The following is a 17,453-nucleotide window of genomic DNA, read 5'->3' on the forward strand; positions in this document are numbered from 1 at the left end:
ATAATGTACTTTGCTGATGAATCAGGTATGATTGGATGGGTGGATGGTAGATGATATCTGTCGTAAGTGAGAGGTCCTTGATCACACTCACACACACACACACCCACCCTTTGTCACACCAACAATCACGGATAAACCTGGATGTGATTCAAGGCACAAAATTTAACCTGCTGGTTCTCTCCCTTCTGGTGTCACCTCACCTTGTAAATATACTATACCAGGACAATTTAAGCCTGACCGCATTCCACAATCACTGTGTCACTCAAGGAAAGAGCTCTCTGGGTAAGGAAGGCTAAAGAGTCAAATGGCAGAGTTCCATTCAAGATCAATTTAACAAGGATATTTTAGAGCCAGCAGTGGGAACTGAATAGATTTCTGTTCAAAGTTAGCATGGAAACTGTATTTATTTTGGGGACAATTACATTACCTACCAAATCCTGGGTCGTATTCATTAGGGCAAACAATGGAAAACTTTTTAAAATATGAACGTTTGTTTCAGTCTGTTTCTTCCATTTGGTGCCTAATGACCAGTACTTCTCTGTGAAGGAAAAGGAAGAGGAGCTGTGTCTCTCTGGAAACAGTAAAACTAGGATGGGTCTTATTACTAATAAGGTTTCCAAGAATGGTTGTAAAATCAGAAACATTACAGAAATGCATTAAAAACAACTCAACTGACCACACATACATGTTATGAAAGCCATAACACTGAAATGCAAACTTCCACACTCACACAATAATATTGACACAAGCACACCTACGTATACATTAGAATTCATTCACAGAATTGAAAAGTCATTCTCACCCACAGGCACACAATCTGAAATATCACACCCACTCTCTCTCTGCTCACATATATATAGTTTTATTTAACCTTTATTTAACTAGGCAAGTCAGTTAAGAACAAATCCTTATTTACAATGACTGCCTACCCCGGCCAAACCTGGACCAATTGTGCGCTGCCCTATGGGACTCCCAATCACGGCCAGATTGTGATACAGCCTGGAATCAAACCAGGGTCTGTAGTGACGCCTCTAGCACTGAGATGCAGTGCCTTAGACCACTGCGCCACTTGGGAGACCAAAGAGCACCAAAGTCATGAATAATATTCCTGGTATTACTCCATACATCACATGGTCTGTGTCCCAAATGGCAACCTATTCCTTTTATAGTGCACTTCTTTTGACCAGAGCCCTGGTGAAAAGTAGTGTGCTGTATAGGGAGTAGGGTGCCATTCAGGACATACGTGCTCCCGGGCTCCCGAGGGGGGCAGCGGTCTAAGGCACTGCATCTCAGTGCTTGAGGCGTCACTACAGACCCTGGTTCGATTCCAGGCTGAGTTTTGATCAGTCATGGAAATAAAATTGCTGAAAACAAATTGGCTATCTATTTTTCAAAAGAAGATGGAGAACAAGCTATGAAGGAAAAATATTGCGATATTGTCAAAACGATACATCATCAAAAATAATATCCCAATATGTAAATATCGATTTTTCCCCCTTCACTACTATAATAAGGCCAGTCCTCCCTTCCAAATGTAAAGTTATTTGAAACCAACTAAACTTACTTGGGACATAATGGTCAAAACCCTGAATAAATACAATCTATTATGACTAATAAGTGCGTTTGGTTATGGCTGAATGTCTACATATGGATCTCAGTCTTGTTGTCATTCTGAAGTAGTGGCCCCTCCCCAGGTCACACTGTGAGTACAATTGCTGACAGTGAGGTGAATAAAAATGCAATTGACTAATTATTTTCAGGACATTTTTAAATGTGTGGCTGAACAGTCATCCAAACCTGCCAAGATTCTTAGAATGCAGAGTTGAATCCTAACTTGAGAGTCATGCACAATTGCACATAACTCAAAGTGTTGCGGAAATCATATGTTGGTGTAAATGGAAGTTTTGTGTGAAGGTTTCAAGTTGTTCAGTGCTCTCTAGTCTCTACCACTTTGGTACTATATTGTCAAAGATAGTATTTCTTTGCCCTCTCTGTTGGACATAGGCAAGGATGCCATCAAGTGGTCTACAGTGAGTATTGAACAAATACCTCAATTATTTCACCCCAGTGTCCTTGTGCGCTTTCACCACCAGCCCAGTGTCTTGAGAGCCTAGGTCATGTCTACACTTGACACTTACATGCGACTTCTGCTATCAGAATACGAAGATTGCATTGAAAAGACGGGTCTTGACACACAAAAGTCACTTTGTGGTCTGATTGTGTTCAGATCTGGCTGACCACTTCAGAAGGGTGGTCAGGGATGCACTGTGTGCAGATTTCTCCTCAGCCTGGACGCAATCAGGCTACCGAAAGCGCATAGAGTGGGTGACGTCATCAGGACTCCTCCCATAAGTCTCCAGAAAACTTGGGAACGAGAGACACCTTTTCATTATAACGTTGGAGGAAATACATTCCTAGCGTGTGAGGAACGTGTTTGCTGGACTCATAAATGCTAGTCAGCTAGCTATTATCATTATTTTTTAAATGTTTGTTTGGCTAGAGTTATGCTAACCCATTTGCAATCACTTTAGCATTCCTTACTAGCTACAGAGGTTAGCTAGTTAGCTACTGCCATCAGTTGTTGTTGTGTTATCAACATATTTAGCCTATTCCACAGTTTGTAAAATGCATACTGGCATTTTAATATAGCGTGGGAATTGGGAATCCGGACACACTGTGGACACAGTAGACACATTTAAATGTAGGTGTAGATGCATGATGCGTTCGGAATTCCATTAACAGAACTCCATGATCAGAATACTAAAGCTGCATATACTGTCAAGTCTAGACACGGCCCTAGAGACCTGGCAAGCAAAGCTAGTAACCTATGTAACCATAGAACATCCAAGTCGTATAGCTATCTTTACCTGCAGCTGATGTGCACCTTTAAATGTAGACTCAGCTAAATAACGTTGCCACGAGCAGCACCGCAGATATTGAGCTGGGCGAGATGCAAGACTTCGCCCTCACACAGTCACACACAGTATCTGTGCATGTGCACGGGTTCGCTTCACGCTGTTACAGCGTGGTAGTCACAGAACCAAAACAGCTGAAAAGTTGAGCCTCGCGCTTCAACGCTCTTAGTTAGTTATAACAGTTATTGCTGTTTACTTTCTGCATCTACGTCATATCGCTGAGTCTACCTTTGAAGGCACTATGAATCAACCTCAGATCAGCTCAGCCTCTCACAGTACATAACCGTTTTTTAAAAATGAATAATGGTATCAGTATCTTTCACTCACTCCACTTCACCCACCTAGCTACTATGCATAGAACATATACAGTACTTCCGCCCCACTAACTCACCTCAGAGACCCAGTAGGGGAAGCTATAGTGGTCAGCTCTGGCTGGACTCCGTCCTCTGATGTCAGGGGAGGGCTGCTGGTCCGACAGCCCCATGGAGGCCAGGTCCTGGGTGAGGGCCGACTGGCTGACCGAGCGATGCCGGCGGGACAGGGGCGAGGTGGACACCGTGAGGTACGCCGGACGAGTCGGCGAGAGACCCCTACTACCCCCGTTGGTGTTAACACACTCCCCCACCGGCCGCCATTTACTGGTAGCCCCCAGGGCACGGCTGAAGCTTTCACTGCGCCGACCTGCCTGGGGGACCTCGATCCTGGGGAGGGCTAGCTGGGCTCTCCCCCTCTCTGGCCGTCTGTGGTTGTGGCTGGGGCTGGTGAGGCAAAGGTTCCTGGAGGTGGAGACGGAGTACCTTGAGGAAGAGGGGGAGGGGAGCTGGAGAAGCTCTGGTCCCCGTCGGGGGTAGCTCACGGTGGGCTCGTAAGCGCTGTAGTGGCCCAGGGGGTTGGAGCTGTTGCTGTACCTGGGGTTGGAGGACACTCGAGACATGCTGGAGCGGAGAGGTCAGCCACAGGGAATGATACAGCAGGGATGGATACGCAGACTGGAAGAGAGCAAGGAAGGAAGAGCATCAAGTATTGGTCAAGGGTTTTTCTTTATTTTTACTATTTTCTACATTGTAGAATAATAGTGAAGACATCAAAACTATGAAATAACACATATGGATTTTTTTTTGAACTAATCAAAATATATTTTATATTTGAGATTCTTCAAATAGCCACCCTTTGCCTTAATGATAGCTTTGCACACTCTTGACATTCTCTCAACCAGCTTCACATGGAATGCTTTTCCAACAGTCTTGAAGGAGTTCCCACATATGCTGAGCACTTGTTGGCTGCTTTTCTTTTACTCTGCTGTCCGACTCATCCCAAATCATCTCAATTGGGTTGAGGTCGGGGGATTGTGGAGGCCAGGTCATCTGATGCAGCACTCCATCACTCTCCTTCTTGGTAAAATAGCCCTTACACAGCCTGGAGGTGTGTTGGGTCATTGTCCGTCTTACAAAGACATGGTGGTTGGAACCAAAAATCTCAAATTTGGACTCCAGACCAAAGGACACATTTCCACCGGTCTAATGTCCATTGCTCGTGTTTCTTGCCCCAAGCAGGTCTCTTCTTCTTATTGGTGTCCTTTAGTAGTGGTTTCTTTGCAGCAATTCGACCATGAAGGCCTGATTCACACAGTCCCCACTGAACAGTTGATGTTGAGATGTGTCTGTGACTTGAACTCCGTGAAGCATTTATTTGGCCTGCAATTTCTGAGGCTGGTAACTCTAATGAACTTATCCTCTGCAGCAGAGGTAATTCTGGGTCTTCCATTCCTGTGGCGGTCCTCATGAGAGCCAGTGTCATCATAGCGCTTGATGGTTTTTGCGACTGCACTTGAAGAAACTTTAAAAGTTCTTGAAATGTTCCGTATTGACTGACCTTCATGTGTTAAAGTAATGATGGACTGTCGTTTCTCTTTGCTTATTTGAGCTGTTCTTGCCATAATATGGACCTGGTCTTTTACCAAATAGGGCTATCTTCTGTATACCACCCCTATCTTGTCACAACATAACTGATTGGCTCAAACGCATTAAGAAGGAAAGAAATTCCACAAATTAACTTTTAAGAAGGCACACCTGTTAATTGAAATGCATTCCAGGTGACTACCTCATGAAGCTGGTTGAGAGAATGCCAAGAGTGTGCAAAGCTGTCATTAAGGCAAAGGGTGGCTATTTGAAGAATCTCAAATATAAAATATATTTTGATTTGTTTAACACTTTTTTAGTTACTACATGATTCCATATGTGTTATTTACAGTTAGTGAATGTATGCACTCACTAACTGTAAGTCGTACAGATCACGGGCACACACACACATTGATGCATTACAGATGCATGCATGCATTGCGCAAACACACACACTATATGAAAGTCTCAGTGTCACCCCTCTGGTTATGATATTCAAGACAACCAATGCAATGGTATGAGAACCTTGTCATGTTGGGAGGCACAAATGTTGATTGGCTACATAACTACAAGGCTGACAAGGAAATCCACTGACAGCCAATGTGAATGTTGCTAATGCATAAATCAAATAAACTCAAACAAACATATGTTGCTATAGTCATGTCGTTGCTATAAACATAATCTGAAAGACAAGGAAGAAAGACTAAATTGGAGGGGGTAAAAAGTATCATAGCAACAGTAGTTTTGTCTTGTCCACCTATGTCCTTTTACATGGAACCAGGATTAAATCCAGTCGGTAACCAACGTTCGATTCACTCTAAACCAGTTACATCATTGCAATAAACTATTACTGTACAGTAGGCTACATAGAATTATGTAATCTCTCACCTTCGAAGGCACTTTTCTGGAGTGTCCAAAACATTTATGTTCTGTGTCGATGTCAAAGCAACATTTATTTTGCCCTTAACTATATCTGCACATTATATATTCTGTACTCCACTTTCAATCCAGATAGCGATAAAGTTGCAATATCCTTGCGCACTGTGTACCGCGCATGCATGCATGTAACAGGTAGGTCTATTTCTATTTATTCTCTTCTTCTTCTTCTTCTTCTTCTTCTTCTTCAAATTTGTATTGGCAGATCGCAACCAACCTTTAAGGTGCATACATCGCCACCTACTGTACAGTGTGGCCCTATTCATCGACTTCTCTTATCAAGCCTACTGTTTCTGACACTGTTCTGGGCCCGGTTTCCCGATAGCGATTGAATTTAGGTTTACGAGTGTTTTAACACAGGGTTGTGCCAGCTAAGGAGGACACTGTGTCCCGGTTTTGTTGCCATTCATGCTCTCCCTATTGAGTAGACTGTATCACGGTGACATCTAGATGGCTACCAATATTAGTTATTTATTGTGTAGGCAGCTGTCCTACTTTAAATATAATCCTGGGAGGGAAAACATTTGCCACTTTACAAGCTACCGCTAGCGACACTGTGTTACAGCAGCACTGTGGCAAGCACCCTATTTTCCTACAACGGCCTAAGATGTACAGTGCCTTGCAAAAGTATTCATCCCCCTTGCGTTTTTCCTATTTTGTTGCATTACAACCTGTAATTTAAATGGATTTTTATTTGGATTTCATGTAATGGACATACACAAAATAGTCCAAATTGGTGAAGTGAAATTAAAATAATAACTTGTTTCAAAAAATTATAAAATATAAATAACGGAAAAGTGGTGCGTGCATATGTATTCACCCGCTTTGCTATGAAGCCCCTGAATAAGATCTGGTGCAACCAATTACCTTCAGAAGTCACATAATTAGTTTAATAAAGTCCACCTGTGTGCAATCTAAGTGTCACATGATCTGTCACATGATCTCAGTATATGTACACACCTGTTCTGAAAGGCCCCAGAGTCTGCAACACCGCTAAGCAAGGGGCACCACCAAGCAAGCGGCACCATGAAGACCAAGGAGCTCTCCAAACAGGTCAGGGTCAAAGTTTTGGAGAAGTACAGATCAGGATTGGGTTATAAAAAAATATCAGAAACTTTGAACATCCCACGGAGCACCATTAAATCCATTATTAAAAAATGGAAAGAATATGGCACCACAACAAACCTGCCAAGAGAGGGCTGCCCACCAAAACTCACAGACCAGTCAAGGAGGGCATTAATCAGAGAGGCAACAAAGATACCAAAGATAACCCTGAAGGAGATGCAAAGCTCCACAGCGGAGATTGGAGTATCTGTCCATAGGACCACTTTAAGCCGTACACTTCACAGAGCTGGGCTTTACGGAAGAGTGGCCAGAAAAAAGCCATTGCTTAAAGAAAAAAATAAGCAAACACGTTTGGTGTTCGCCAAAAGGCATGTGGGAGACTCCCCAAACATATGGAAGAAGGTACTCTGGTCAGATTAGACTAAAATTGAGCTTTATGGCCATCAAGGAAAACGCTATGTCTGGCGCAAACCCAACACCTCTCATCACCCCGAGAACATGTTTTTCATCGGCAGAAACTGGGAATTTAAGGAATAATGGATGGCGCTAAATACAGGGAAATTCCTAAGGGAAACCTGTTTCAGTCTTCCAGAGATTTGAGACTGGGACGGAGGTTCACCTTCCAGCAGGACAATGACCCTAAGCATACTGCTAAAGCAACACTTGAGTGGTTTAAGGGGAAACATTTAAATGTATTGGAATGGCCTAGTCAAAGCCCAGACCTCAATCCAATTGAGAATCTGTGGTATGACTTAAAGATTGCTGTACACCAGCGGAACCCATCCAACTTGAAGAAGCTGGAGCAGTTTTGCCTTGAAGAATGGGCAAAAATCCCAGTGGCTAGATGTGCCAAGCTTATAGACATACCCCAAGAGACTTGCAGCTGTAATTGCTGCAAAAGGTGGCTCTACAAAGTTTTGACTTTGGGGGGGTGAATAGTTATGCACGCTCAAGTTCAGTTTTTTGGTCTTATTTCTTGTTTGTTTCACAATAAAAAAATATTTTGCATCGTCAAAGTGGTAGGCATGTTGTATAAATCAAATGATACAAACCCCCCAAAAAATCCATTTTAATTCCAGGTTGTAAGGCAACAAAATAGAAAAAATGCCAAGGGGGGTGAATTCTTTCACAAGCCACTGTAACATGCGTTTCCCAAAACACAGCTGCTCTTGTATCAGCTTTCTCCATTCAAATCTTACCTTAACATTAGAATTATTCCACAAAACTGACAAAGGATCAGCTCCTAGAAAGATATCACCTATGGCTGCAAATATTGAGGCGGCTAATTCTAATGCTTACACCCCATGTAATAATGCACTAAATCAAGATTTGGCACATCATTGCGCACTTGTTAGGCTACACATGAAATATATTGAGACAAATTACAGACAGTAACCTTTACATGTAGCAAAATGGAACTCAATTGATTGAACATTAAATGTATTTCAATATGATTGAAATAGGCCTATCGCCTACTGTATTTATATTTTAATGCAGTCATCTCGGTTTTAATTTGAAGCATTTTTTTAATATGTCTCTTGTTTGTATCTTTGTGTTTGTAGTCAACATCGTTCTGAAGTTATCTGTGGTAACAGAGAGGCGGATAAACCATGTGATTCTTTGTTTATTGGAGATCTTCTGTTTATAAAATTATGCAGGAGGGCAAAAAAGCATCTAACGACCCACTTAGCTGTTCCACCAGTGGTCAGAGGCAGGCAGAGATGGGCAGCATTTTGTAATTTGACACTGGGTTGAACTACACTTTATTTAGTATTTTCAAAATACTGTAATTTGTATTTTCTTAATACAAAATACTTTTCTATACAAGTTAATTTTTTATTTTTTATAGCTGTTCACATTTTGTGGCCCCCCTTTCACCCTGCATTGGTATCAGAAGTCTGATAGCACTACGGTGTGATAAGAGCATCTGCTATGCATCTGTTGGTCTGTTGGTCACAGATACCTTGAAAAAAAGGTAGGGGCGTGGATCAGAAAACCAGTCAGTATCTGATGTGACCACCATTTGCCTCATGCAGCACGACAAAATCTAATTCGCATAGAGTTGATCAGGCTGTTGATTATTGCCTGTGGAATGTTGTCCCACTCCTCTTCAATTCCAGTGCAAAGTTGCTGGATATTGGCGGGAACTGGAACACGTTGTCGTACACGTTGATCCAGAGCATACCAAATATGCTCAATGGGTAACATGTCTGTTGAGTATGCAGGCCATGGAAGAACTGGGACATTTTCCGCTTCCAGGAATCGTGTACAGATCCTTGTGACACGGGGCCGTGCATTATCATGCTGAAACACGAGGTGATTGCGGCGGATGAATGTCACGGTATCTCTGTGCATTCAAATTGCCATCGATAAAATGCAATTGTGTTCATTGTCTGTAGCTTATGCTTGCCCATATCATAACCCAACTGCCACCATGGGGCACTCTGTTCACAACGTTGACATCAGCAAACCGTTCGCCCACACAACGCCATACACATGGTCTGTGGTTGTGAGGCCGGTTGGACGTACTGCCAAATTTTCTAAAACGACGTTGGAGGCGGCTTATGGTAGAAAAATTAACATTTAATTATCTGTCAACAGCTCTGGTGGACATCCCTGCAGTCAGCATGCCAATTGCACGCTGCCTCAAAACTTAAGACATCTGTGGCATTGTGTTGTGTGACAAAACTGCACATTTTTGAGTGGCCTTTTATTGGCCCCAGCACTGTGTAATGATCAGGCTGTTTAATCAGCTTCTTGATATGCCACACCTGTCAGGTGGATGGATTATCTTGACAAAAGAGAAATGCTCACTAAAAGGAATGTAAACACATTTTTGCAAACAAATTGAGAGAAATAAGCTTTTTGTGCCTATGGAAGATTTCTGGGATCTTTTATTTCAGCTCATGAAACATGGGACCAACACTTTACATGTTGCATTGATATTTTTGTTCAGCGTAAATGTAAAAATGAGCAATTGCAAAGCATGCTGAGTATTACTCTAATGAGCTCTGACCCGAAACAAGGCCAATAACCCAGTGTGCTTTGATGTTTATTTTGGTATGTTCATTTTCACATATACATTTATATTTTGGTCATTTAGGAGACTTAACCATTACTGAGAATGTTGTTGATGTTCGTGCTGGCTACTTGCAAATGTATTTTTGAATTTTACAATACAAAATACATGTATTTTAATTAAATACATTAGTTACTTTTGATACATTGATCTTTATGGTATTTTGTGCCTGTATTTTGTAATTGTATTTTGTAATTTTTGCCCATCCCTGGAGGCAGGCGTTAGTTTAGGCCTACTAGCGTTTTTAACTGCAACATTAATGACGATGGTTTTGGGAAACAGCTCAGAGATTTAACGATGCTCCTACGAAGGTTCTAACGATGAACTTAGTGTTAAGATGCTTTTGGGAAACCGGGACCTGGAGTGTGAATTCAATACACTTTATGGCACAAAAGGGAAGGGGAAAAGGATGGGGAAAAGGGAAGAAAAATTGCCCTACCAACTAACGCTACACCCATTAAAACCTCACCACTATTCCACTACTTGGTCCTATCTGATCCTAAACCAGGCAGGCAGTCTGGGAGGACGGGACACTATTGTTCAACACACCTTATAAGCCCTCTGCAGTAAAATCTTGTACACCCAAGTACTTCTCTGCAGCTGCCACCACAAAATCTATTTTCTGTGATTTACGCTCCATTTCTGCGGTACAGGCTATGAACGCTAAGAAGCCAACCTTACTGAAACACATGTTATTCCAGCCTGATCTCATAGACTCGACCTAACATAGTAAACGTAAATCCAGGACACTTAAATTAGTATGATATGCACAACCGTCTTTAGCCTTTTGGGGGCCCTAAGCGAGATTTGGTTGGGGGCCCCCCCACCAAGGGGAAGAAAACGTTTAAAAGTTAATTTCCTGCAATTGTACACATTTTGCCATGGGGAGGAAAGAACATTTTGCAATGTTATAACGAATGTGCAATTCTATTCATTTTGCTATGGGGCAGAGATAAATGTTTGCAGTTGTAAAGCTAATTTCCTGCCATTCTACCCACTTTGCCTGACTTATGCCATGTTAATTATATCTGAGTGAGAGTGACTAACAAAATCAATGAGGGCCACCTGGAGGTCAGGGTGCCCGGGACGTGCCCGGTCCGTACTCTGATCCTGGCAATATTGACCTACCTTTCTCACTCACCTGTCACTTCTGATCTCCAGCACCATGGGTTGTACACACCTGTACAACGTCAAATTACCGGAAAGCATGTTAACATTTGTAGCTCTTTTACAAATGTTTACCACATAATTAACTGAGTTTATGGGTTTTATAAAATCATTGAAGCATGAATGCATGTAGGTGCAACTTCTTAAGAAACATTCACATAACAGAGACAAAATGGTCATTATGAGAACCATTCAGTTTATTCTGGAAATTGTATTACTTCTCTAAAATGCGATGGTTGCCTCTCGTCTTACTGCCTTTTTTGGTCACTTAATTATCCAAACTTGATATTTAAAGTTCATTTGAAATTCATACAATATCACATAAAAAAGCCTGTATTAACAATATGTATATTTGTACATAATGAAAATGTTATGAGATACTCCAATATTTTCTAAAATGAAATTGTTATTGCTAGCTATATGGAGTGGGGTGAGCTTCCTTCTGTGTCATTCATTGTACAAAAACATTACCTGTTCACATGCTGAGAACAGTATAGGTAGGCACAGAATGATATTGGTCTGGAGAACTGGTTCTACATCAGTCTTTACAAAATGTATGTTGTGCAAAAAATAAACAAAAATACATTTTTGAGACTTAATTTCACCTTCACAATATTCATTTTCTTCAATCAAATGTTTCTGAGAGTAATTTTAGAACTGTTTCTGATTAAGGTAGGCCATGAAGGAGGCACGTAAAATGTCAGTGGGACATGACCAAACACTTTGGTAGTCAAGGCACATCCACCAGAGCATTACTTTGTATGTTTTTGAGACTCATACTGTAATTTATGATTAGGGGATGAGAAGGGAACAGGTAATCGATTCACATACACAGCCTCTGACTTCACACATAAATAATGATACAATTATTTTAAAAACATTTTGTCAACCAAGCTTTGCCATCAAAGATAAATGTAGGGCAAACTATGCCATCACCTCTCATAAAAAAAAAAACACTATCTAGTACTAACTCACTAAACTGTTTGTTAAATGAAATATACCGACTTTCTGCTGTCTAGCTAAAGTTTACATGAATAGAACGAGTAGTTTGGAGGGCTTTTTCCATTGTGATCCAGTGCCCCAGTCTTGTGAGTTGTTGTTGTTTTTGTTTAGTGCATTCGGAGGGAAGTGCCTCTCTGCTCTGTGATTGGTTTCTGTGGCAGTCTCTGTGACAGTGAGTAGAAAGTATAGATATCTGCTCTCCTCTGGTTTGCTGTTTTTCGTGTAATACTGCTCTCCTCTTCTCTTTTTATCTGTCTCTCTCTCCCTCCTCGCTCTCTCTGACTGTCCGCCCAGGATTAGGAGAAGAGGGAATTGTGTGTGTGAGTGAGGAGCATGGAGACCACAGTGCTAAGAGCCAGAGGGAGAACAAGGGGTCGTAGGTCAACGCTGGAGCTGACAGCTGCATGGCGGGAATAAAAAAATAGAATGTCTTATGAAGGGTAGAATAAAAGGTCAGATGAGATAGAAGAGAACCCCGGTGGTTTTGGGAGCAAACATGATTTTTTTGGTAGTATTTTACTTTATGGTACCGAAATAACCAGGCATTACTTAAAAGGTAGACGGTAAAATGGTAACAATACAGTATTAATGATTTACGTGCTTGTTTCATGAAGATTGATTTGGTAACAAGTAGTTACCAATTGTGTTGTATACAGTGGGGGGAAAAAAGTATTTAGTCAGCCACCAATTGTGCAAGTTCTCCCACTTAAAAAGATGAGAGAGGCCTGTAATTTTCATCATAGGTACACATCAACTATGACAGACAAATTGAGGAAGAAAAATCCAGAAAATCACATTGTAGGATTTTTAATGAATTTATTTGCAAATTATGGTGGAAAATAAGTATTTGGTCACCTACAAACAAGCAAGATTTCTGGCTCTCACAGACCTGTAACTTATTCTTTAAGAGGCTCCTCTGTCCTCCACTCGTTACCTGTATTAATGGCACCTGTTTTAACTTGTTATCAGTATAAAAGACACCTGTCCATAACCTCAAACAGTCACACTCCAAACTCCACTATGGCCAAGACCAAAGAGCTGTCAATGGACACCAGAAACAAAATTGTAGACCTGCACCAGGCTGGGAAGACTGAATCTGCAATAGGTAAGCAGCTTGGTTTGAAGAAATCAACTGTGGGAGCAATTATTAGGAAATGGAAGACATACAAGACCACTGATAATCTCCCTCGATCTGGGGCTCCACGCAAGATCTCACCCCGTGGGGTCAAAATGATCACAAGAACGGTGAGCAAAAATCCCAGAACCACACGGGGGGAACCTAGTGAATGACCTGCAGAGAGCTGGGACCAAAGTAACAAAGCCTACCATCAGTAACACACTACGCCGCCAGGGACTCAAATCCTGCAGTGCCAGACGTGTCCCCCTGCTTAAGCCAGTACATGTCCAGGCCCGTCTGAAGTTTGCTAGAGTGCATTTGGATGATCCAGAAGAGGATTGGGAGAATGTCATATGGTCAGATGAAACCAAAATGAAACTTTTTGGTAAAAACTCAACTCGTCGTGTTTGGAGGACAAAGAATGCTGAGTTGCATCCAAAGAACACCATACCTACTGTGAAGCATGGGGGTGGAAACATCATGCTTTGGGGCTGTTTTTCTGCAAAGGGACCAGGACGACTGATCCGTGTAAAGGAAAGAATGAATGGAGCCATGTATCGTGAGATTTTGAGTGAAAACCTCCTTCCATCAGCAAGGGCATTGAAGATGAAACGTGGCTGGGTCTTTCAGCATGACAATGATCCCAAACACACCGCCCGGGCAACGAAGGAGTCGCTCGTAGAAGCATTTCAAGGTCCTGGAGTGGCCTAGCCAGTCTCCAGATCTCAACCCCATAGAACATCTTTGGAGGGAGTTGAAAGTCTGTGTTGCCCAGCGACAGCCCCAAAACATCTCTGCTCTAGAGGAGATCTGCATGGAGGAATGGGCCAAAATACCAGCAACAGTGTGTGAAAACCTTGCGAAGACTTACAGAAAACATTTGACCTGTGTCATTGCCAACAAAGGGTATATAACAAAGTATTGAGAAACTTTTGTTATTGACCAAATACTTATTTTCCACCATAATTTGCAAATAAATTCATAACAAATCCTACAATGTGATTTTCTGGATTTTTGTATGGAATTTTCTCATTTTGTCTGTCATAGTTGACGTGTACCTATGATGAAAATTACAGGCCTCTCTCATCTTTTTAAGTGGGAGAACTTGCACAATTGGTGGCTGACTAAATACTTTTTTCCCTCACTGTAAGTGGGTGGTTCCACCAATTTGGTGCCTTTTGAGTTCTGTAACTTGGTGAAAAATTACTTTTGATTTCACCAAATGTTAACATTCTTTAATAAAGAGCAAATGTTCAACTTAATAAAAAACACACAAAAAGACTATAGTACAGTAAGTGCCAATTAAGTGCCAAATAAAGTAACAGGGTTGACCGTAACAGGGTTGACAATTTAATCAACCATATAAATCCCCTTCTGACAGCGGAAGTGGACTCTTGTTGTGTGCAACAGAGAGGGGCAATTGAATGCAAGCTTCATTAAAAAAATGAATTGTTAAAACATTTCTAGCCTGTCCATCTATCCACAGGGTTGATGTGTTATGCTCGACCCACTCGGTTTTCTACCACAAAATGGCCAAAAAGAGTAGAACCATCTCACCTGCTTTTATACTATGATTTGACTATTAGATGTTCACTTTGAAGGAATAGTTTCACTATATTAAAACAAGAGTACAGTTCATGTAACAGGGTTGACCTTAAAATAAGGGGCAGGTTTTTTTTAACCTTCAAATGAATTACTAATCACATTTTCAGAAATGACTTTGCTAAAGCAACAAAATAACTAGGGCTTTACAATCATGGTGACAATTTTGAGAAATGTAAGGGTTAAGTGGGTTAAAATCTTCCTGGATGTCACAGAGAGTGCACTGAGGAAATGCTGGATTTTGGCACTTTAGGAAGTCTTTATCCATATTAAAAATGTATTTATTGAATTATCCATGTGGTCTATATTAAAAGGGCACTTAATTGAATATAACAGGCTTTTAAAATTAAATATTGGTGCGCAAGTTCTACTTAAAATATCAAAGGGACGCAAAAGGCAATCATTTTGTGGAATGACACAAGAACAAGAAAGTACCATTGATACCACATAATTTCCTAGTAAATACCAAGTTAATACCAGTGGGAAAAGTACTGTAAATACTGTAAAACAATATTGTAAAATACTGTAAAATGTAACTTTCTAGCGCATCTCTGATCAGAATGGGAATACTCCTCCAAGTCGTGATCTGGTTGTCTTTGTAACAGGGCATCTCTATGCTATAGTTAGGAGGTAATACTGTCCCCTACTTGCCTTGCAGCTAGGGTTTACTGAGTTGTAAACCGTGAGATGGGCAGCATGGGCCACATGAAGACTATACGTGTGCATCATGACGGTTTAGGGTTTCACAAAAGGGGAGCACTGAGGTGCAACGAGGAGGAAGTCACATGCAAACTGTGTTGTGCTTGTCACGCGCCACACATCACTTACTTGTACAGTGCCTTCTGAAAGTATTCACACCCCTTGACTTATTTTACATTTTGTTGTGTTACAGCCTGAATTCAAAAGGGAATCTCACCCAATACCCCACAATGACAAAGTGAAAATATGTTTTGCAAATGTTTTGGAAATTAAATACAGAAATATCTCATTTACATAAGTATTCACACCCCTGAATCAATACATGTTAGAATCACCTTTGGCAGCGATTACAGCTGTGAGCTTTTCTGGGTAAGTCTCTAAGAGCTTTGCACACCTGGATTGTACAATATTTGCACATCATTCTTTTAAATTCTTCAAGTTGGTTTTTGATCAGTGCTAGACAGCCATTTTCAAGTTTTGCCATAGATTTTCAAGCTGATTTAAGTCAAAACTGCAACTAGGCCACTCAGGAACATTCAATGTCGTCTTGGTAAGCAACTCCAGTGTATATTTGGCCTTGTGTTTTAGGCTATTGTCCTGCTGAAAGGTGAATTCATCTCCCAGTGTTGGGGAGCTGTTCTTGTCTATTAATGTTATATATTATGTCATGTTTCATGTTCTGTGTGGACCCCAGGAAGAGTAGCTGCAGCTAATAAAATAACAAAATATACCAAATACCAAAGCAGACTGAACCAGGTTTTCCTGTAGAATTTTGCCTGTGCTTAGCTCCATTCTGTTTCTTTTTAATCCTGAAAAAACTCCCCAGTCCTTAATGATTACAAGCACACCCATAACATGATACAGCCACCACTATGCTTGAAAATATGGAGAATGGTACTCAGTAATGTGTTGTATTGGATTTGCCCCAAACATAACACTTTGTATTCAGGACAAAAAGTAAATTACTTTGCCACATTATTTGCAGTATTACTTTAGTGCCTTGTTGCAAACAGGATGGTTGTTTTGGAATATTTTATTCTGTACAGGCTTCCTTCTTTTCACTCTGTCAATTAGGTTAGTATTGTGGAGTAACTACAATGTTGTTCAGTCAGTTTTCTCCTATCACAGACATTAAACTGTTTTAAAGTCACCAATGGCCTCATGGTGAACTCCCAGAATGGTTGGTTCCCTTCCTCTCCGGCAACCAGGTTAGGAAGGACGCCTGCATCTTTGTAGTGACTGGGTGTATTGATACACCATCCAAAATGTAATTAATAACTTCACCATGCTCAATGACACAAACTCTCAATTTAACACATGTAAAATTAAGGCTGTAACACAACAAAATTAGGAAAAAGTCAAGGGGTGTGAATACTTTCTGAAGGAACTTTAAATACCTTCAAAATTAAGACACAGTATGTGCCTACTATACAGTGCGTGGGATCAATTCCTTTTCACCTCAGTCAATTGAAATGGAATTGACCCCAACTCTGGTACAGTGTACTTCCTTTTTCTTTTGCAAAATTCCCAGGTTATGCAGAAATCCTGATTTGAGGATTCCATTTTTCTTGCTTATTCCCTTCTGATTCCGAGAATATTCCAACCGGGATTTCTGGAAATGTGCAACCCTAGTCACTTTTATAGTCATTTTTCTTAATTGAACCTCTTGAGATGGGAAACATGTTTTTATGAAGTTGCTCTTTATGACAGAATGTTAAAATTAGGTGAAATAAATGTATTTTTAACAAAATTACACTACCTTAAAGGCACTCTATTCGTAGAATGACCCATATTATTTATTAGCACTGTATAGATGTGAGAGGATGATGTGTGTATACCTTGACAGCTCTTGCCGTCCCGCTGCAGCATCCCAGTCACACAGCTACACATAGCTCCCATCCTTTTACTGGTGCAGATCTGCTCACAGCCTCCGTTACCCACCTCACACCAGTCCGACTCTGATATAAACACAA

General features: G+C 41.1%; 2 protein-coding genes across 2 annotated transcripts in view; both read right to left on the minus strand.

Moving 5' to 3' along the window:
* The window catches only part of LOC121537604 (ubiquitin carboxyl-terminal hydrolase 2-like), a 53,709-nt gene extending 47,820 nt beyond the window's left edge, over window positions 1–5,889 (minus strand). Inside the window, exons 1-2 of the mRNA XM_045206977.1 lie at window positions 5,702–5,889; window positions 3,307–3,904 (exon numbers count right to left, since the gene is read on the minus strand). Of these exons, the coding sequence (XP_045062912.1) occupies window positions 3,307–3,849 (543 nt within the window). The 5' untranslated portion in view covers window positions 3,850–3,904; window positions 5,702–5,889. The remainder of the gene's footprint in view (window positions 1–3,306; window positions 3,905–5,701) is intronic.
* Window positions 5,890–11,239: 5,350 nt separating this feature from the next.
* Window positions 11,240–17,453, minus strand: part of LOC121537603 (tubulin-specific chaperone cofactor E-like protein) — a 97,452-nt gene continuing 91,238 nt past the window's right edge. The window contains exons 33-34 of the mRNA XM_045206979.1: window positions 17,319–17,438; window positions 11,240–12,462 (exon numbers count right to left, since the gene is read on the minus strand). Of these exons, the coding sequence (XP_045062914.1) occupies window positions 12,359–12,462; window positions 17,319–17,438 (224 nt within the window). The 3' untranslated portion in view covers window positions 11,240–12,358. The remainder of the gene's footprint in view (window positions 12,463–17,318; window positions 17,439–17,453) is intronic.

The sequence above is a fragment of the Coregonus clupeaformis genome, chromosome 24 (assembly GCF_020615455.1).
Source record: "Coregonus clupeaformis isolate EN_2021a chromosome 24, ASM2061545v1, whole genome shotgun sequence".
In the NCBI taxonomy this organism is placed as follows: Eukaryota; Metazoa; Chordata; class Actinopteri; order Salmoniformes; family Salmonidae; genus Coregonus; species Coregonus clupeaformis.